The sequence below is a fragment of the Schistocerca piceifrons genome, chromosome 3 (genome assembly GCF_021461385.2).
Source record: "Schistocerca piceifrons isolate TAMUIC-IGC-003096 chromosome 3, iqSchPice1.1, whole genome shotgun sequence".
NCBI lineage: Eukaryota > Metazoa > Arthropoda > Insecta > Orthoptera > Acrididae > Schistocerca > Schistocerca piceifrons.
Window position 1 is genome coordinate 951,977,206 of NC_060140.1, and position 23,596 is coordinate 952,000,801.

General features: G+C 38.6%; 1 protein-coding gene across 1 annotated transcript in view; it reads right to left on the minus strand.

The window, feature by feature from the left end:
* Positions 1 to 341: 341 nt before the first annotated feature.
* Positions 342 to 23,596, minus strand: part of LOC124787733 (protein virilizer) — a 107,001-nt gene continuing 83,746 nt past the window's right edge. The window contains exons 10-20 of the mRNA XM_047254582.1: positions 18,510 to 20,785; positions 18,028 to 18,418; positions 15,040 to 15,529; positions 13,083 to 13,452; positions 12,890 to 12,992; positions 9,924 to 10,081; positions 9,564 to 9,747; positions 9,269 to 9,456; positions 9,049 to 9,154; positions 1,651 to 1,842; positions 342 to 1,560 (exon numbers count right to left, since the gene is read on the minus strand). Coding sequence (XP_047110538.1) covers positions 1,379 to 1,560; positions 1,651 to 1,842; positions 9,049 to 9,154; positions 9,269 to 9,456; positions 9,564 to 9,747; positions 9,924 to 10,081; positions 12,890 to 12,992; positions 13,083 to 13,452; positions 15,040 to 15,529; positions 18,028 to 18,418; positions 18,510 to 20,785 — 4,640 coding nt within the window. The 3' untranslated portion in view covers positions 342 to 1,378. The remainder of the gene's footprint in view (positions 1,561 to 1,650; positions 1,843 to 9,048; positions 9,155 to 9,268; positions 9,457 to 9,563; positions 9,748 to 9,923; positions 10,082 to 12,889; positions 12,993 to 13,082; positions 13,453 to 15,039; positions 15,530 to 18,027; positions 18,419 to 18,509; positions 20,786 to 23,596) is intronic.

The window sequence follows — 23,596 nt, forward strand, 5'->3', positions numbered from 1 at the left end:
CAGACTGCCATGACAAATCATGGAATGGGAACCACCAGGAATCAAATTTTATGTATAATTTTGGGTTACCAGAAAATGTAAATTCATTGTAAAATCCAGAATAATAATAACAATAATTAAATCTGATCATAGTATCTAGTCTTCAGTCTAAAGAGAATACTGAAATTTTAGTAAAGTATATTCTCACTTTGAATAAGTCAAAGGTACGAGTTCAGAACAAACCTCTTAACTTCAGTCCATTCAGGGTATCTAGTCTTACTTGAATGAAAGACTTGAGGTTATAATAATTCAAAAATGCCAAAGATTTTCAATATAGTATTTTTAATAACAAAATTCTTTAACACAACACTGTTTGAAAATACAGCTTTATTTCATCTGTAATTCAACTGGTGCAACACGATGCATCTGGTCCGACAAGTATTTCACAAAGTACAATACTTTCTTCCTTATGAACTCAACAATTTTAAAAAATAGCTGTGTCATAAACTCAGTGATTATTTCATTTCATACTGGTTTTAACATTAATATTCATAACAGCTGTTATCTGCAGTTAAGATTGCACATTTAATTATAACTACTTTCATTACAAAATGACACTTATTGATTGAAAACACTGAAATGCAGAAATTATGCATCGTCTTTCTCTGGACTGAATGTTGTACAATGTAGTTAAGATTTAAATCACTGGTACAAAATTTGATCAACAGAACAAAAATCACAAAGGATCAATGCAGATCACCTGTAGAAAGTAGAAGAAAAGATATACTTTGCATATATGCTGTGAGACTAGTAAGAAAATATTTTACTTAAAAAGGTCAACAAAAATAACTTTTCGTATTAAAAAAAATGAGGCTATCTTGTATATTGAATATACTGTTTTCAATCACATTGAAACAACAAAAGCCTTCAATATTTTTAGGAAAGCACAACATATTACATTAATTATACACAGATGCGTTATCATTTATTTCTAAACACCACAGTATTTGTAAATTGACATTAACATGGAATGAATGAAAAATTACTTACACTCTTATTTATGGATATTTATGCAATCATTGAATAAATTAACATTTCTATTCACAGTAGATCATTCATGACAAATCTCAAAATCTTTCATGCATCAAAAACACACTGACTATTTATACACATATATATGGCAGACAGTCCTGCTTCACACAGTTTGGTGCAAGTCGAACTTTATCAATATAAAACCCTCCAAGCACTTACACACAAAGCCAGATTAATTCTCACTAAAATAATCCTCCCTTACTGTTGGAAAATGTATATGTGGCCTCTCACATCAGCATCACACCTGATAAATTCACGATACTTCTTGAATAATACTAATATACATACAAAACATACAACCAGTACCTCACCTCGTAAACGATCGTGCATGTCTCCCAAGATCTCTACGGCCGCCTCCTCTAACAGTCTGACCTCCAAACCGTTCTCTACTATTGTCTTTGACGGTCCAGTTCCCAGAACGACCACCTCGACCTCCCCCTCCACCTCCTCCTCCTCCTCCTCCCCCCCCTCCTCCTCCACCACCTCCTCCTCCCCCACCACCACCACTGCTGCCACCACCACCCCCACTACCACTGCCACTACCACCGCCAAATCTGTTCCCACCAACACCCGTCACACCAGAAAACTTCTCTTCAGAACGAGGTAACATGCGCACATCTCGTAGCTCAGGACTACGAAACGTTCTAGTTGTCTGGACTTGTTGATTGCTTGCATTTGTCACCTCATTTCCAAGTTGTGGCCAAACAGGTGAAACAGCATCTCGATTGTTCCCAAGTCTTGGTGGCATTTGATTAACATTCCTTGATGCACCTGAACAGAGACAGAAATTAATTTATTCTGAAAACACAATATTTTACCACATATTTACTATCCAATCCCAGGAAGTCTTAGACAAATATAAATGAGAAGTCATGTAAGACTGGGCTATTTCAAAGCCTACTCCATAACAAGACATTACTACAAAAAATATACAAACATAATTGATATACCCCAAATACATAAAACAAAATGATAAAAGTCACTCCAAGAAACACCAAATGCTTTTCAGTGTGCACAGTGATGTGATCAAATGACCAGGATAAGAGAGAAAAAATTATAAATGCAGCTGCTGCAAAAAAGCACAGATACAATTTTTAGAATACAAAAGTACATGATATAATTCTTATCTGAAGTCAGTCTCGCAGAAACCTCTTTAAACAGTTTCATAATACGATGAATCAAACAATGGAAAATCCAGGATGGAATGTACCAATATTATGAAAAGGAAAGTTGCTACTCATCATATAGCGGAGATGCTGAGTCGCAAATAGGCGCAACAAAAAGACTGTCACAATATAAGTTTTCAGACAACAACACCTTTGTCGAAGATAGAAGACAAACACACACACACACACACACACACACACACACACACACACCTCATACAATGACTGCAGCTGAGGCCCCACTCTCAGTGCACAGTGATGTGATCAAATGACCAGGATAAGACTGAAAAAATTATAAGTGTAACTGCTGTCAGAGGCTGCAGTCATATGTGTGTGTGTTGTCTATCTTCGACAAAAGCCTTGTTGTCCGAATACTTATATTGTGATACGCTTTTTGTTGTGCCTACCTGCAACTCAGCATCTCTGCTATATGGTAAGTAGCAACCCTCATATACTGATGGCTCATTGGCATCACCCATACTGCACCCATTTATCCATATTTCTCTCCTCCCTTCCATACCATCAAATTAAAAGTCTACATTTACATAAGCTCCCAAATCTGGTTTACCATAAATCAATTTTGCAAAACTGATTCTAGCTTATCATGTGAACAGTCCAATACCGCTTCTGGAAACTCAGGCTTTGGCTGTTGGCTTTCAGCTCCTACATTCAGTTTCCTTCCATGTAATCACTCTACCGTGTTAAAGGCATGATTGGGTTCGCTTGATGAATGAAGCAGTTGTGTGTGGAATGAAAGGAAAGTAGTAGTACTGGACTGACCAGGAAGTTATTCGTTTCCTTTATTTAAATGAAAAGAAGTATATTTTGTTTGAATTAAATGGAAACAAAAATAAATACCGATATATCTACTGAATTATCAAAATCAAACTGGTTGGCAACAACCATACATCCTGCATAGCTATCTAATTAGTTAACTGCTATAGTCACTTGCTCTTTTACTGGCAATATCTCTTAGACAATCAATGGCTGGTGGCAAAAGATTTGTGCATTCTGGGCACAAGTATAGGTATGTTTTCATCATTCATAGGTTTTCTAGTCATTCCAAGCCACTAAAATTTTGGAGCACAATAATGTTACACCAAAAATAATTGTGAACTTTTTCCCACAATTAGCATGATCTGAGTGGGCACAATAAAACAGTTTTGTATGCATCAATTAATGCTGACAAGACTCTTAAGCATTTTTAAAACATTTATTCTTGAATAATTTCCTCTTCCCTTCTTGTTACAAGTTCAATGACATCCATAAAGCAATCATGTTCTCTCTTCATGGCCGAAAGAAGTCTACCAATATCAAACATGGAAGAAATTTCTTAGAATGTACGTTTGGAGCACAGTATTGTATGGAAGTGAGTAATGAGCTGTGGGAAAATCAAAAATGAAGAGAATCGAAGCATTCGATATGTGGTGCTATAGAAGGCCGTTAAAAATTAGGCAGACTGATAAGAAATGAGGAGGTACTCCAGACAATGAGCGAGGAGATTAAAATGTACAAAACATTGGCGAGAAGAAAGGACAGACAATATGACACACATATCTGCCAATTTTCAAAAACCAAAACTTGGAAGATATAGTTTCAAAAACTGGGAGCTACGATTGGAAAAAAACTGTGGCTCATGTTCAAAATAATCTCAAGACAACTGATGTAAGTCTGTCCCTATGATGTCACACAGTAATATAACAGCTATAAAAATGCAAATTAAAACATTAGAAATGTTGATTTGTAAAATAAGGGAAAGGCAACCACTTACTTATACCACATGGTGCATGGTGCACAGCAACACATAACAGAAAACAGTTAACCTACCATGTATTTCCATTACAACAGTTCAACCTTAAGTTTTTATCATATTATTTTCAACTTCAACTTGTTGTAATGGCTGACCAAGCTAATAAGTCACTTTCTCTTACACCCAATTCCAGTTTTTTATCACACAACACACATTTCCTTGCCAACATGTCCCATGTTTCGTATTTATTTCCTCCCAAAATCAGGTAATTCTTTTTGAAACACACTGTATATTTTCCTCCTATCACCTATTTAGATTCCAGTAGAACCAAGACCAACTATATCAGGTCAACAGTAAACTACAAACACAAATTATTCATAAGCTCAGCTGAAAGTGATGTTCATAAGTGTGAAATGTATTAAGGCACTTCTAGTGGTATAATGCATCAACATTTTGTTACACAGTTGTCAAAAATTTAAAGACAGCATTTGGGTATATACGCTATCTGAAGTCCTTTTCTCCACACCTACTAATGAAGTGTCAGCACAACACCCCTTCAACTTCACTGACATAACTCTACCTGCATGTCAACAGACTGTAGAAGGGCATGCTCAAAAGTAATGAACTCATCAGAGAAGAATCATCAGATAACACAGAAACAGCCCTTGTGTAAGTTTGGCATATCATACTCATTTTACTAAGGTTTGAAGTTCCTCTTGATGTTCTTCCATGCTTGCAATTTAAAACTGGGTTGTTTTGAAAAATCGGGCTTATGCAAACACAATTAATTTATTTTCGTATTTACCCAGAAATGTTTCACACCTATGTGTCATCTTCTGTGGGTCAAATTTTATTTCTTAAAATTACATCACTAAATGAAATGCATTATTTTACACCAGTATATGTGCTTTTTTTCATCATTTTCTGACAGCATGTCATCTGCAAAATTTTTTTGTCCTGTTGTGTGTCTGGTTGGTGTCTCGATCAGCATCTATTCAGTGGACTGTTTCAACACAGTTTTTCACACAATTTTCTTTCACTGGTTCACTTCACATGCACTTCCACAAAATGAGGCAAATTGTGATCTGAGCAGAAACTTCTGACTACATTCCCAGTGAGAGGTGTTGTGTTATGCTGGCATATCACGAGAGCATATATAAGCCATCATTGCAGCTCTGAAGTACAGAAAACTGTGGGTACAATGGGCATCTTGAATGCTCACACCTGACTTGAAACAGAGGAGATTGGTCATCTGTCAACAATTTATTTTGCACTTTGAGCATGAGGGTGATGGGTTCCTTAATAACACTGACAGGTTATGAATGCTGGGTCCACCATTTCAACCGCAAAAACAAGAGAGCGTAAATGGCGAACTGTTGCAGAGCATCACTGACACCAAAATAGTTCCAAGACCACGCCATCATCAGGCGAAGCCATGCTCACAGTGTTCTGGGATGTTTAAGAGGTGTGGTGCATTTGGAATTCATGACTAAAGGTATCACCATAAACTCTGCAAGGTACTTCAATACACTCAGAAAACTGAGAGCACGAATTTGAAGAATCCACCCACACACGGAGCACCCCATCCTTGAACATGACAACACACGAGTGCTGAAACATCTGCAACAATCCGATGCCTTGGGTCGCTGTCACTGACCGTCCTACATACAGTCCTGGCCTGGCACCATCCAATTTTCATCTGTTTCCAAAACTTAAAAAGAACACTTTCAAGGACTTCACTTTGACAGTGATGAAGCAGTGCAAGCAAATATGCGGTTGTGGCTCCATCAACAAAGTCAAACGTTCTACAGAGACATATCAACAAACTGGTCTCGATGGAAGAAATGCATTCTTCACAAGGGTGACTGTGTTGAGAAATAAATATGTAGGTATGAAAAATAAAAATGTAGAATGTCAATAACATTTGTTTTTTAAAAAAGTTTAGGTTTCACGTGAAAAATTCAGAGGCATTACTTTTCTCTCTCTCTCACATACATATTTTGAGAAAAGATACATGGTTTGGATTGATATATAATTCTACACCTGGCAGCACATACTTGCGCTTGTTACCTTCCACTCTACATGCAGTCTCTGCATAAATCAGTTAATGAAAAGAAAGCATGCAATGTAGATATTATTTGAAAAAGTAATCTGTGAGATCTGAATGTTATTTACCATATACACGCAAATAATCCATGTCATTGAATAATCTGTGCAACCAATTTTAAGAGTGGAAAAAAAAGAAAAAGAAAAAAAGGTTAGCTTTAATTTGTGTTTTGTTTACAAAAAAAATTCCACCAAAACGATTATATTCATCATCACTTTCTTCACCACTATTAGTGTGAGAATCATTACAATTAATAAAATATTCCAGGTTATTATGCTGTGGTCGAAGGCATTTCACTTTAAAACCCAACGTGTTAACGTGTTGTCCCCATCTGCAAAGGATATTTTCAAGGGGGATCGTAGCTTTGGTGAATGTCCGATTTCCACCTTGGCTCACTACTGACTACAGCAAAATTCCATTTCTGCGAGCTCATGCGCAGTGGCGTGACGTCACACGTTTTGAATATGTGAGCACAATTGGCCAATTGTGCCACATGATGTCATGCCACTGCATGCGAGCTCGCAGAAGCCAGGGTGGAAATCGGATATTCAACAAAGCTAAGATCCTCCTTGAAAATGTTCTCCACAGATGGGGGCAAAACGTCAGGTCTTAAAGTGAAACCCCTTCGATCGCAGCATAATAGCTTGGAATATTTTATTAATTGCGACAATTCTGGCCGTGAAAATTTACATTTTACATGGGAGAATCATTGTTTTCGTCATCATCTTCACATACAGTGTTGTCCTCTGTTCTGTCCACTAAGTTAGTGACATTTCATATTTTGAAGGATTTTTCCAGCAGTGGTGGTGGAATGGAGTCCCATGCACATTGCACCCACTCAGAGATCTAGGACAAATCTGGTCAATTGATTTTTCCACTTGTTGTGACTCGTGGTTTTCATTGGTCATCCATTGCATATACTGCTGTTTTAAGTGCAGCTTTGAATGGCCATTTTACATACACATCTAGTGGTTGCAGGATGGATGTTAACCCTTTAACTGCTCTGGACATGTTAACGTGCGCACCTTTGTACCTGTCCCTGTGTGCTCCGAATATGTTTACACACACCACCATGCCTTCTACCTGGCAGAACCGTAGACACGTTCAGAGTACCAGGTAGAAGGACTGGTGGCACACGTAAACACGTTCAAACCACACTGGGACAGGTACAAAGGCATGCACATTAGCACGTACACAGCAGTGAAAGGGTTAAGGCCACGAGAGATAATGGCCAAGTCAGCTTTCCCTTTCTGTAACTTGTGTCGCACTTCCTCAGTTGTATATCCACGGAAGCTGCCCAGCACCAACATGTTTTGTAAATTCAGTACTGCACCCGGGTGACATTGCCAAACATGAGTCACCCAGTCAATCACAAGGGTCCTTCCACCCTTCTGGATTTGCTCTCACCAACATACCTCTCACTGATATTTTCAGAATAATTTTCTTTTTAAATAACACATAGGTGTAGTTTTTCTCCATCACCACTTACACACAACATCATTGCACACCTTTGCTGCTCTTCACTGCCAGTTCATATCATGACAATGGATTCCCTTTTCCTGTTCACGGTGTTGTTGAGTGGTACACAGGAATGTTCACGGTGCAAATTTATCACATAGCAGTGTAAATTTACTACTTTTACCTCATGATTGTCTGGAAGTCATTGAGTGATGGTATATTCCTCTGGAAGAGTAATCCATCTGTATTGAAATATCATGGTAGCCAGCCCTAGCCAGATTTGAAACCGGTGATGCCTAGTTGCTTTGAGTTGGCCCACTTCACTAGCCACTGCACGTTCATATTGTCGCTTCTCATTTACATAATTGCAGAGCTGTTTTGAGGTCCAGATGCTTTGCTTTTTGGGTGCAAAATGCCTGTGACTACCATTTGTTTCTTGACGATGCATTTTGTGTTTTTGCCAGTCACATATACAACCCTCACTCACATCGTACTTTCTTCCTGCTGCAGAGTTTCCATTGTTCTGCACTTCTTCAATAATTTTAAGTTTTTATTTAGTTGAGTAAAAGCTGTGTGTGTGTGTGTGTGTGTGTGTGTGTGAGAGAGAGAGAGAGAGAGAGAGAGAGAGAGAGAGAGAGAGAGAGAGAGAGAGAGAGTGAGAGAGTGAGAGTGAGAGATGGGTGTTTTGGGGCGGGGGTTTGTAGGTCCTGCCTGGATAGCTCACTATCCATGTAAGGAAAGGTTCCAGGCTTGAGTCCAAGTTCAGTACGCATTTTTAATCTTACAATAAGTTTCGAGATATACCCCAACGGGATATTCAGCAACCTCCTCAGTGTATGTTTTTAAGAAATTAATGGTTCGGCACATAAAAAGGAGAACTGAAAGCAACGATTAGTTACTTACAAAGGGATGCCAATTCAACAACACGACAACTAATTACAATAGGTATTGCACAATCATGGTTCCTCTGCTTTCCTTGTCATTATGTTAACAATGTTATGTTTTATTTTAAACAGAACGGGTACTTTTCATCAACACTGCAAGTGTTAAATCAAAATAAGAAATATGAGAATATCAAAAGTGCAAATAAGAAACTTGCAATGTCCTGCTAGAGTTTGAATAATTGTAAACTTTGATAATATAGCAAACACAATGCTAATATAACCTGTGAGTTTTTATTCATTGCTAAATAATTCAAATACTTACTAGGCAAGCCAAATTCTCATCACACACAGACATTAGAATTGTGTTGCATCATTAATGCTAAACAATATGAATGTGTTGTGACAGTCTTAACTGATAAATGAAGCACTGTAAAACTACCAGAATACTTATGTTTACATAGTTTACAGGCTTCATACATTGCCAAGTACAAATTTGATTAGATAAAAATAGTTCCTAAATTTCTTGCTCTGAAGAGCACTAGCCAATAAAGATGAAAAGAAAAGTATGCAAAGTTGTGGGGTTAAGGAGAAAATTGAAAGTGTCACACATACCACGTCCATTTTCCCTACGATTATATTGAGCAGCTGAGCCAAAAAAGCGTCCTCTGTCTGAAGCGAATGCTCTTCCCCGGCCCCTTGGTCTTGTTGAAATCATGTCCTGCAAGAAACAACTTTCATAAATCATCAGTTTGGGGAAAATATTGTTTGAACAAGCATCACATTATACAACATAATATTCTGAATACAGAAAATATTTGAAATTTCTATTTACCTTTGTACGCATAGATATTTTATTATAGCCTGTAGGACCAGTGGGCTGCTGCCCTGAGATTTCAAGGGCTACAAAATCGTCAACATGAAGGGAAGGTGGCCTGGAAGTATTTGGAGGTCTTGAACGAAACAAGTCACCTCTTTGTGGGGCTACAGACCTCCCAAACCCACGACCACGCATGGGTGCAACTAGGAAACAGAAATGTTAGGTTTATACTCCACCAGTTACATCAAAATGAGCTACCCACAATAATAATAATAATACAGTCTAAAACTAGAACTGTGAAGACACTCACTGAATGGTCGTTTGTTTTTGTTTTCTGGTGACAAATATTTGTTCATCTCTTCACCTCTCTTCTTCATTTGTTCAGCTTCATCATCTGCGGCCAGATCTTTTATGCGATACAAACGCTCTGTCTCCATAGGCAAATGAAAGTCTGGTAGATACTGCCTTGTAATTTCCATAAGATCACAGGTAACCTATAATAAATTGGAACATGGTGTCATATTGAAAATCTTGATGAAACGCATAGAAAACAGAAAAAGATTGTGTGCAGAGATCTAACAATTGCAGTTTACACAAAAACAGAAATTCCCCTCTCTCCATAAATCAAAAAACAATGACATAGTGAAATGTGAGCTATAATGGCACCAACCTGTTCCATGTCTTGATCAGCATCATCCACAGGTGGTGGTGCAAGCCAGTAAGTGGAATTCAGCCTTTCATCATCTACTTCCCCAACAACATAAACGGATCGAACAGCAAACTGAGACAGCAATGATTCTGGAGATGGAATGAGTGGTTCTGTAAAATCTGAAACAGAATGTTTATAGAATAAAAAGACAAATAACATTACAACTCTAAACTTTTTCATGGATAATATAGTCCTTATAAAATAACCATAAGCAACACCACATTATATGAAACTGAAATGAAATGGCCGTAGGAAATAACTAGTACAAGGTACCCCCCACCGTACGGTGGCTTGCGGGGAATGTATGTAGATGTAGATGTATGGCATAATTGGCTGAGACACTTCATCTCGTACTGCATGACCGCATGGTGCAAGTCTTTCCATTTGACACCACTTGACCACCTTGCACATTGATGAAGATAAGATGAAATAATTCGGGCAACACGAACCCCCAGTTCCTGAGCGAAGAAAATCTCTCTCCCAGCCAGGAATCAAATGTGGGACCCCATGATCGAAAGGCAGTGATGCTAACCCCTAGACCACAAGAAGCTAACATTACATAAAATGAACTGTATTATCTGTAAAATTCTAGACTGTTCTCTCATACTTTTTTTTTTTACATGCTAATGAATTGTGTCGGGTTCCTAAATGTAACGAATTCTTCAGGGCTGTGAAAAAACAGCACTGAACTAATTTTATTTGTGCAAAACTGCAAATTTCTGTGACATTTCCTGTACTGTGCTGAAATAGTGGAGTAGAGAAAGACAGTCAAACAATTTACAGACAAAATTTCTTAGATTATGTACGAAAGAGGCATAATTCTGCATAAAACAAGTGCATGCTGGAACTTAGCATAACCACAGTATACTCAATTTTACCACATTTGCCACAGTGAGGCTTTAAATATACAGCCTCTATCATAGTGAATTTACAAGATGCATTTTAAAATAAGAGATGATTAGCTATAAAGAACAGCTGGTGACACTAATTAGATTACACCAGCTCAGCATCTTCAAATGGATAATCTGACAAATGACATTCACAGTCATAAATTTATTGTTGTTTCCTACCACATAACACAGCACTGAATGTGGAAATAAAAGAATCCAATAGATCTAGAAGTTAATTTAGTGATTATATTTTTAATGCAGTATAACAGTGTTGATAAAGTTAATTATCAAATGATGCACAGAATGGGCTATGATGTCGTAAATTGCAAAAATTGAGTCAAAATGTTCCCAAGAAGACATCAGTGACAAATGAGCAGACAGACATATCAGTGAAAGTGAAAATATGAAAAATCACAATTTAATAAAATTATGGATTGTTGCATGTAATATCCAAAAGTTTGCAGAACAGGATTACTCAGAATTGTGACTAATTACTGAACTCTCATTGAGTACCAAAAAATTACTGGCAACTCCACCTAAGGGCTTAGATCCATAAGTCCATGGATTTCATTGAGATACATACCATTCCACAGGAGGAAGGAGGATGTGTGTGTGTGTGTGTGTGTGTGTGTGTGTGTGTGTGTGTGTTTTTGTGTGTGTGTGTGTGTGTGTGTGTGTTTGGATGGGCCACTAACCGTATCAACGTGGGTTGGTCGCTGGAAGCCACCCGTTGGAGGTCTGTGCCCGAGGCGCCATTTTCTGCCACGCTGTCTGCCAGCAACTTGCACATATATATGCACGGAGCAGTGCTGACTGACCCTTGATTGTCAGCCAGTTGTACTGTTCATAACAGTTGTTCTACATCTCATAATGTATGGGGTCACAAGAGGCTTATTTCTGTTATTGTTCCGAGGTTTATAAATAAATCCACATTTGTGTTACTTGGATCGGTTTCGTTACTTGGTTACTAAATGGAGCATAAGTGAAAGGGTCTCCAATAATCTCAACATATCGAGATAATGTCATTAAGGGTCATCACTCAGGCAGCACTGGTCAATATACCTCAGATGTTAGGTCGGGTAAGCGCGTGTTTCAGATCATGTCGGGGGCCATTACTAAATGTAGAGATTGAAACACTGAATCACTGTGTTCTATAGAGTTTCCCCATATACCAAATAAAAGAATTTTTTGTAACATTTATCATTTTGATAATAGCATATCGTTTAAATAAACTGTTAAATTTATCCAAATTTTGGTGATGCACCCAGCATATTGGCTAACGGTATTTGTGTTTAAAAACGAAAATGAATTTACAATGAATTCTGCAATTCACAACCACAATACTAGAAGTAAAAATAATTTCCATGTAGATTATGGACATCTGTCTAGCAGTCAGAATTTATTTTTATATTTGGTGCAAAAATTTATAACAGGTTGCCAATCTTCAAGAACGAAACTGAAAATCTCCAGATTTTTGAAGACAAGGTTAAAGGGATACCTCATTAGCTACATCTAAAAGTTATCAGAATATTAAGTTTCACAGACGTAAATTCTGCATGACTTTAACATTTGAATTTAGTCAAACTGGACATTGTCAATGTATATGCAGCCGATATGGTCTGGGTAAAGAAATTGCTTTTTTTGAAGTGTCAGAAGAAAACAGCAGCTGAGTCATATAAGAGAAGGTCCAGGCCATTTTCCAAAGTAACCGATTTTCTCCTCATTTAGGTATACACAGTAACTTAGGAGTAATTCCCAAACTTATCAGTGTGAGTAGATTAGCACTTCTTGTAATGTGTTCCTAGTATATTTTATGACAGAAACAGCCAGTTTGAAGCATTCCACTTCCCTGAAGGCTCTCTTTCATGGTGTGATTTATGGAACATGGTGTGTGAATGAATTAAAGAAAACAAAAATACCCAGAGCTACAGCACGATTTTTCAAATATACATGAAGCATTAAATAGCTTTTCAAAAAATAAATAACATCCAGTGATATGGTTTTCAACACTTTTTAAATACTACAATTGTATATTACCTTTGTTTTCAACTGGTTTACTTCCTTCATCTTCTAATAAATGGATGAGGCTAGAAACATTTTCATGTAGGCTTTCAAGTGCATCCTCTTCTGTGCTGCAGTCCTATGGCAAAAAAAGAAAACAAATCAATTAAATTATACATTTCAATTAAATCTCTATTTCTTAGAAAAACTAGATAACTGTGTTACACACCCGAAGTAGTTTCTCAAGGCAATATAGAGGATGCTTTTTTGTGTCCGAAGTGTTCAGCACTTTCTCTGTAGCATCTACTGGCAATTCAGCACCCGCACTCTTCTCAAGGTTGTCAGAAGCACATTGCTTCTCTGCTTCATCTTTATCTATCTTTTTCCACCCTAGAACTCTTGCCAGTTCTGGTACTGTCATAACAAAGCTTCTTGGTGGCAAACCAAGACCTGGCTCTTCTTCATCCAAAGAAATACATATTCTTAGAAATTCCAAACTAGTAGACAGAGTTGATAAACAGTCTGAGCTATCTTTGCTGAAGCCAGTACAGAATTTGTGGAACAGGTTTCTCAATACATCTGTCTTTTTCTCCATACAGCTAAGCAAAGCAAAAAAAAATTACATTAGAAACATGGGTTCACACATAGTGACTATTGTAAGATTTTTTTATATCATCTATACTTATATATGTTTCTGAGAAGAGCCTGAGAAAAACCGAGCCACCATATTAGTGCTATAGAAACACAATCTTCCATGCTGACATGTGTTATCTTTAACAGACAAATAACAGATTTGTTTCAAACAATAAGGATATACACTGCCGGAAAAAAATGCAACACTCTCATCAAAGAATGTGTTCAGTGGCACCGGAGTATGCATACTGAGGGAGTGTAGTGCTACTGATTCATTAGCCACGATCATCGATGATCAGGTGGTGCTCAGGAGGACTGTACCTGCACCCTCTGTTTCGACTCTGCAGGTAGTAACTTTGCTGAGATTCGAGGTGAATAATGTGTGCAACATTCATTTTAGGGTACAACCATGCCCCAACAATGAGTACATACTGCTACTGAACAGCTTCAGCCATTTGAAAGGGGTCACATTGTGGGCCTGAGGGAAGTTGGATGGCTGTATCAACAGATCGGTGCACATGTTGAAAACAATATATTGGTGATCTGTTGCTGCTTCCAATAGTGGTCTGTGGAACATTGCTGCACCTGCAGACCAGCTTCTGGACCTCCATGTGGTACAGAGGCATGTCAAGATCGATGCACTGTGCGAGCAGTGGCTGCCCACTGAACGTCTTCCAGGGAGAAATCTGGGCATGTGTTGCACCTTCTGTGTCATCACAGATCACTGGGGAAAAAACTGCTTGCAGCAGCATTACAATCACGTGTGGCTCTGGCCAGACTACCACAGACATGATGACACTACGAAGCATGGCTACTAGAGAATGGAATGATGTTCTGTTGTCCTCAGTGATGAGAAGGTTCTGTCTGTATGTAAGTGATGAACATATATATGTATGGAGCAGTCCTCGTGAGCAGCCTATTACTGAACGCATTAGCCCACAGAGGATACGTCTAACCCCAGGCTTCATGGTGTGAGGGGCCATCAGTTGCAACTCATGGTCACATTTGGTGTTCCTACAGGGAAAAGTAACTAGTGCCCACTACATTGCACACATTATCATCTACATGCTTACTGCCAGTTCTTCAACAGGAAGGTGATGTGCTTTTTCAGTAGGATAATAGACATCGACATACAACTTCTGTGATGCAATGTGCTTATCATGGTGTACAACTTCCCAGGCCAGCCAACTGAATACGTGTGGGACATGATGACGTGGGGACTCATTCGTTCTCCAAGACCTGCAAGAAACATTGCCAAATTGCAACAAAAGGCACAAGATTCTTGGGACAATCTATCACAGGTTGCCATTTGGCACCTTTATGGTTGTTTGCATGGGAGAATACATGCTTTGTCACCAGAGGAGGGTACACTGTATACTGATACAGGTATTTGGGAACCCTTTACTGTGACATGTGTTTCAGGTGGCCTGAATTTATTGTCATATACTCCTCCAATGATGAACTATATATCACCTCACTTGTCACTTATATGACTGTCTCTGTGGGTGTTGCATTTTTCCCAGCATTGTATACATACATAGTAAAATCATTACCTCTTTAGAAGAGCAAAACCATAGTCGTGTTCTGTGAGCATGAGGAAGGTCCGAACAGCTGGAAGCATTGTAGCAAAACTGTGTTCCACATTAGCCACATGTTCTAACAATGCCAAACACACAGCAGACAGCAGCTCACGGGGAGGTAGTACATTGGCAAGATATGTTTCATGTGTAACAGTAGTTGTGGAATGCCCCTGTCCTGGAATTGGAGCTAGTGCAATCTCTGTATCACACAGAGATTGCAGTACAGAGACAACACATTCCTGTGCCTGTATATGAGTAGCTGAGTCAGACGGGTAGCATAAGACTGCACAGAGCTGTGGCAGAAGTGCTGCATACCGCCCTCCAGAAACCATTAAATGTAGAATGGCAGCCTTAACTGAGGCATGGGTCATGAGGCAGGCCAAGAAGTTCAACAATCTTGCTGCATGGCCAGAACATGGTAGCTCCGTTGAAGTCACTGCAGAGGTCACTGAAGCGGCTCCACCTTAAACGTAGACAAATTTATATAGCTAAATAATGACTAACAATGGATACTTCAAAGTGACAAGGAACAGATTAGCAAATTAAATTTAAGTAAATACTTAATGACCTTAGGAATATATTACTACAGTTTTGTAAAAGGGGTGGCTATTAGGAGATACAATGTTATGAAAGCATTAAACTTCAAGTAATTGCTAATTGCTCAGAGGTGTGTAATGTGTATCAGGGCAAAAGAAAAAGTCAAATGGGAGTTTGCAGGGAATAGTAAAGATTTCAGAATAACTTGTAATGGATTTTTCCAAGAAACTTTATGGGGCAAGGAAAGGTGTTCAGAAAGAAGCTAAGACTTAGAGTAGAAAAAAGTAAGGGTATAACAAATTAGGAGACATTGAGAAAAAGTGAACATAAGGGCTTTTGCATTCAGCCCCCAATTACACAACCAGTGGTTCTCTGTTCACCTTCCCTGACTACCTCTACACACTTTATCAATTGGAAATAGCTGTACACCAGATAGTGTGATATGTCAGTGGTCAGCACGCATGAGCAATAACTGATAGATGTGCCAGTTCCTCACATACTGTATTCACTGTTCACCATTTCAGAAAAAAATGTAGAAAGAGCTTTGTCCTTCCTGTAACCATATTACACACATTTAATTACAAATCTTCCATTGCCATATGTGTAACAAAAGCATAAATAGATAAAAGTGGGTTTAATGATCAGTAAATGGAGTGATCATTACCCTTCAAAAACTAGTCCAGTTCGGACACAGATCGAGGAAAATAACAGCTGTGTAATTATTGCCTGTAAGTCACACGGCACTTGATACACCTTCAGTTACTTCTGTACACAAAAGGAATCCCCTATAGGTGGGCAGTGTGAGTTCACCAGCAATAAGCCAGGGGGACCATAACAGTGAATCAAGACTTTTTAAATGAAGTGACTATGACAGCTCGCTAGCAGTATTTAGGCAAAACCAAGTATGTGCAGAATAAAATTTTAAAACCTCATTACACTATGTGACTCTTAAAGCTTTCCCAGCAGATAAGTTGTAAATAGTCTTCACAGGTTTGCCGCCGGATCATATTGTGCAAATTCCGCAATATTTCCTCAGAGCAACTGTCCAACATCTTCAGGTGGTTCAACCAGCAAGGTTGAACCACCTGAAGATGTCAGACAGTTGCTCCGAGGAAATATTGTGGAATTTGCACAACGTGATCTGGCAGCAAACTTGTGAAGACTATTTACTCATTATAGTCAATTAAAATTATGGATTTTCAAGATAAATAACCAATACAATTGAAGGAAGTAATTAACAATGAAATAATTGAACACAATGTGTGATTAGAATGAGAGAAGAGATACTACTTAAGACAGTCCTTAACAACAGTCTGAAAGAAAGGAGAGGTATACGTTGAAAAAGGAAATGTTGAACATAAACTCTGTGAAGATGGAACAGGCTATGTATTGCCTATTTTACAACTTCATTTTTGCTGGACTTCCATCATTTTAGGAGACAGAGCTAGAAAAGTACATGATCACTAAAGGAAACTGACCACAGTGAAAATTATATTTTAAACCTAGCTGCAAGAGATTAAACATTGCCAAAGTACAAATTTACTGAAATATAAGATCGTGATGAGAACTGATAACAAAACAGACAGAAAAGACATATAATCATTAACCTACAGGATGTATTGTCATTTGATGAGCCACATTCCACATCTACATAAAAATCTGCAGTCTAAATACCATTTGACAGTGAGTGGCACTGGATATATTGTGTTGAATATGTGCAGGACAATGTGTCCCTTGAAGTGAAAATGTATTCTTACTCTGAGCAATCCAAATCCCTGTTAACGGGTGGCCATATCAATTACCTGTTGGTTGACAACCAGTGGGAACAAGTACTGTTCCCCTCAACATGGTATTGCAGTCTTCAAGAGCCTACATACAAGGATAGTTCTTCATAGTCAGGACCAATAGATTGTGTACAATGACAGAATCTTATATTGGTAGAGTTTTTATTGGCTGATCAGCATCTCCCTTACTCCATACTATCCTCTGACAATGGACTCCCCACCATTGTGAAGTTTTTTCCTCCCCAATCCAACTGTACGGATTCCTACCAGCAAAGGTGTACTGCATACAATGTACAGTTATCACCGATTCCCTGTATTGTTCCATTTACAAGCAATACGAGGGAAGAACACCTGTCAATAAAGCTCTCTTTAAGCTTGATTTCATCTAATTTTACACTTGTGGTAATTTCTTGATGAAGATTTACTCTTTTCTAAAGCAGAAAACCTGTCTACAATAGCACCAATTCCAATAACATAGGATGCAATCTTGCAGGTGATTACAAGAGAGTAATATAAAAATAACACAATTCTATTGAGTTCCAAGACATTAAAATTTTGTTTGAAATTGAACAACAAACAGCAAAATTTTATGTTACATCTTCCATAATTTTTATCTCATTTTTAATTTTGAGATCTTTACCTTGAACTACTGCAGTAGAGGAAGCAGATGAAACAATGGTATTAGCAGTAGTGGTAGTAGTAGCTGTCACAGGAGCAGGTGTTGTCATTGTAGTGGTGGCAATGGTAGCAGTAGCAGTGGCCGACACTGTGGCGGACGTGGTTACAGCCGACGATGGCGGCAGCTGCTGTGTGGACTGCAGTTCTGCTAACACTGTGTCCAGAATAGCACGACTTACAACAAGAGCTGAAGGAGCCGCCAAATCTGCCAGCTGCACACACACTCTTCTAAGCAGTTGGAGAAGAGGCTGAAAGCTGCTGCCACTTATAGTTGCAATCAATTCATGTAGGTTGCTGCCTAAAGGATGTAGATGAGCACTCCACAATTTTCGACCATTTACCGCTCTTATCACCTGGAGATACAATATCACATGTTTCAATGGCACATTCATCTGGAAAGCTGTAGTAGTAATTTCAAAACAAATTTATGAGTAATAATCTTACCTCGTCCTCTAACAAGGGTGACCTCGTTTGAATTGGCAGAGGCAGTGGGAGCAATTCAGACAGAATCAGCAAACCAGGAATAAACGTATATGGACTTGTCATCACATACTTTACAACTTCAGTTAGCATCATAGTCCAAAGACTTTTGTTGAGAGCCTCAGTTTCTGAGTGTGGGTCTGAAGAAACAGGCTGTGTGTAAGCCAGTAATGTTTCAATTATTTCTCTGCAAACACGCTGTGAATCCGTGAAACCAAGAGCAGATGCTGGATATGCATGCATCAAAGCATATGTCTGCAGCAGCACCGACACCGCTGTCAGATCCTTGAAGTCAGTATTTCGACAATGGATGACGTACGTAAGCATTCGTCGCAGTAACTGGACAGTTGGCAGTACTAATGAGACCAAGGTAACACCTTGCTGGCCAATAAAATTTATTGCATGTAAAGAAGGTTGCTCGTAGAACTCGCACAATTTTTGCAAAATAGTTACCATATTGGAGACACCGTCAAGGGAAAAGAGCTGAAGAATGACATATTTATATTTCAGTTCGACGTAGTCTTCGCAGTCAACAGCTCCACACATAGAGGACATATCTTTCTCCCTTGGAGGTATCCCCAGGAATTTTAGTATTCTCAAGGCTGTTATCAGTTCTCCTGGCAACATTGTTACACTATCAATATTTTGTTTAACAATTTCACTGAGAGCAGTGATGTCATCATACACAAACAATGATGGAATTTTGATGGGCTTTAGCCAAGGAATAATTTCAAACAGTCTCGACGACGGGTTATGCTCCTCCTTTAACGCAATTTCGAAAGTCTCTTTACCAAATTTCTGTAAGAATGGAACATAATCTGAACATCTCACAACCAGAACTATAAGATCTGCAGCATAGCATCTACCAGGTGATGTCTTCAGTTTTGCATTGTTTATTGGATACATCTGTTGCCCCAGCATAGGTTGATTCTGAACCTGGTCAAAACTCTGGGCAAAAAACTGTAATAAAGGTGTTACGGCATTTCCTCTGGACAGTACGTGTACTACCGAATGTCTTCCGCATGCAGAAAATGTCAAACTGAAGAGTCCGTGGAGATTTTCCAAGACGTCAGTCTGATCTGGGTCTGGTTGACCATTACAACTAGCAGCTGCATCAAACAAAGAATCAATATACTGCAAAGCTTGCAAACAGTATGCCATGAATAGCCCTAACTGCTGTGCAGGGGCTGCTAATGTAGTAGTTTCATCTAAACTGTCTTCAGGTGCACCTGGAGAGATAGCAGATGGCTGCACTAAAAGTATTCTGAGTAATGCCACTGTTACTTCTGGATTAGCTGATAGAAATTGCATGCCTTCAAGAGTTTCCAGCAATGCTGCCAGTATCTCTTGCACACAACCATTAATAGGTGAGTAACCTGCTGTTACTGGACATGACAACAGCACAAGCAGTGTCTCCAGAAAGCGATGACAGCGGAAAAAAGCATAAAGTGCCGGATATGGATCATAAGGGCAAGCTGATATCTCAAATTGTGAACATACTGGCATAAAACGTTTTGGCTGAGAAATAGTAAGAGGAGCATCACGATAGATGTGAAGTATCTCTTCCAAGCAGCTGACAACAATGTCCAACTCCTGTTCTGACACTTCAGTCACAGAAACTTCTGCTGGACTACAACCGTTTGCAACAGTTGCTTCATCTTTGGATTTCACATCGCTTGTTTCATTATTGTGACTCACATTTGCACTGTTTGTACGACTTGTCTCCAAAATCAGCCTTACACTGTCATGAAGTTTTTCCAGTATTTCATATACATGCAATTTTCTAACAAGACTACTAATTGCAAATTTCACTCTCGCTAACCTGTTTCCCTGCAACATTCTAATGAGAGTCCGATAGCTATTTTTGTAACAGTTCTTTCCATCCTCTTCTTTAAACTTAAAATTATTTTGAAATTCTTTGTAATTGAATTTCTTCACTCCTCCTCCTAGGAAGCATTCAACAGACTGTTGACAACACAGACTTGCATCTAACGCACGGAGGATCATTAATTTGATGGAAAGTGCCATGTGGTCCTTGTGATATAAATCTAGGAGCCGGGACTGTATGTTTTCTTCATTTACAAGCCGTGTGACAACAGTATCCCCACAATGACACATTGCTTCGACAAGTCTTACAGCTGCCTTTATATGACGCACTTTGTATCCCGGTTGTGGTTGGCTTAGTGCAAGATTGAAATCCAGTCCAACACGTACCCAGCTGAGAAGTACATTAATGACATCTGCAAAAAAAGAAAAAGAAAACACAAATAATCAAATATATTCCAGTAAATATTTTTAGGTTACTAAAAGAGAACAAACATCAAGATGGGCACAGCTGTTACAAATCACACAAAACTGAAGCAAGGGGAGCTGAAGGCAGCTCTCTGTAGCCTTATACATGAAGCACATTAGTGAGACATGCAGAACAGATGTAGGAAGGAGAAAGGAACAACAGAAACACTGGACAAAGAAACTACGTTATTGCACATCTGAGAACTGTTGTCAAATGTCAAAATTGAGATGGCAGCGAACTACTGGCTGTAGCTTGCAAATGCATGATTTAATTGTGCTAATGCTGATCATTTCCATAACATATTGTATGATTAGACAACTATGTGATTGAGGTATTACTTTGCGACAATAGTGCATTCCAGTTTCTTTACTCTTAAATACTACAGTTTGGGTCAACTTTCAATATACAGCCCTGCTGTAGTGTGTTCTGGCATAAAACTGCCATTTGTGACAGAAGTTACAAGTACATGCACAACAACTGAGCTGATCACAAAAATAATTTTTTGGCAGGTGAAAATTATGTAGATCATTCAGTTAGATTTTACAAAAACTTTCTTCAATCATTGGAAGTTGAAAAATATAGGTAGCTTCGTGACAGCACACATACCTGTAGAAACAAGTGAGACAATTGAAACTGTAAAAATCAAGTCTCATTAATGAAATCAGCGACTTCGTGAACAGTTTAGTGAAAAGGTTTTATTTCATATTATAACTTTGTTTCTAAATATTACATAGAATTGTTCAGAATATTGTATCAAATGTTTTTTCTCATACCATGAGCTTGTCAAGTGCCTAACACTTTGAACTAATTAAAGATAGTGTGTTGTAAGTGCTGTGACCAGTTATTTACTCACATGGTTCCACTGAAAACGTGTGTAAATGTGTGTGTAAAAGTTTTGTTTATTTACCTTGCTTAACACAGCTTTTTTCAGTTAGGATATGCCTAAAATTATTTGAATTTTAAGAAAATTATAAAAATAAATCTCACCAAATTAGTAATAATTGGAACTAATGTTTTTCCATGTATGGATAAAAAAATTCAAAAAATTGAGCAAATATGTGACAAAGTTACAAGTCGGACTTCTACATGGGTATGATTATGATTAAGTTTTATGTTTGCATGAATGGACACAGACAGAGGGCGTATACTGGTGATATACAATATAATGTTGCATAGCACATGCTACAAGGTAACAGTCATGACCTTGGTGCCTGCTTCACCACACACGCCATCTGGATTCTCTCTCCTTACACCAGTTTCTCAGAACTCTGCAGGTGCTAACTGGCATTACAATATGTGTTTGGTTCTTGCCACTCATCTGGCCTAAATTTATGTAAATGTTTGTGGTCTCAGCATTTCTTTTCAGTATCCCTTTTCTTAATCCCTTTTATTTTTCTGTATCTTCCAGTTTCCAACCTGTCTGTTTTTCTCTGTCCCATAATGTATCTAGCATGTATAGTACACTAAATGTTCCACTCTTACTGACTCTTGCGCAATGATTTTTTCAGTAATTTGTGTCTTGCTAATTACCCTACCTTCTACCCTTAAATTCTTAGGTTTTCAAATCCCGTCTGGTACAGGCACCAACAATCAGTCGTTCCTTTTCATCCCATCCAATAAGTCTCTCTTGACATGAGGTTCTGGACGACTTCTCTGTAGCTCTCCCCATTTCCTAAGCCCCACTGGTCCCTTTCCTTCAGCCCTTCAACCCTTCTGTCAGAAGGAGGAGCCACTGGCTGTGAAAGATTGCACATCTCGATATCTTTTATATGCATTTTCTCCTGCCACCATATGTATCGTGAAGAAATACTATGTCAGACCATCATTTGGACAGATGAATTTAATTCTGCTTTCGCTGACATGGATTTCATGTCACAATGTTGTCCTGAGCTGAGAGGTAACTTTACAACAAATAATATTCCATACTCCAAATAACTCTTTACATATAAAAACTTTATTCCTACCAAAGTAATGGATGAAGGTTATAAAACTCCATATATGTGGTAGTTAAATATCACAGTACACATTTCTATAAGGATATGTTACAAAAACTGCTAATGTCACAAAGTAGACAGGGGGGGAGAGAGGGAGAGGGGGAGAGAGAGAGAGAGAGAGAGAGAGAGAGAGAGAGAGAGGGGGGGGGAGGGTGGAGAGAGGGAGGGGAGTGAGAGGGGGAGGGGAATGAGAGGGGGGAGGGGAGTGAGAGGGGGAGGGGAGTGAGAGGGGGAGGGGGGGAGAAAGGGGGAGGGAGGGATTCATGAAAGTATCAGTTGAATTAAATTTCGAAGTGTAATGTTACATGTTAATAAAATACAAATGTATTGGCAACAATTAGCTAGTATGGAAAATCAAGAAGATGAAAACAGATCATGTTGAAGTAGCTAGAGCTCGTATGGAGGAGAAGAATTCCTTTACTACTTTACTAATTGAGTAACAGAGTAGTTTGGTTTTTACAGACTGAGAGATACCTGTGCAATACCACAGACAAGACTGCATTTTTCTGAAAATGAAAACAGTATCAATGTCCTGGATCTTCCAGGTGGAACATTCCACACTGCTCAAACAAATGTGAGGAATTTCAAAACTGAGTTTGCATGATTCCCTCCCCCCCCCCCCACCCCCCCCCCCCCCCCCCCCCCTCCCCATAAAAGAACATGTTGCTGCAGTTGCTCGCTCTTATCCTTTCCTAAACTTTGCAGCAAAATTCAAATTACAAATGCTGCAGAATCACCTCAATTCACTCAATAACTGGGATGTT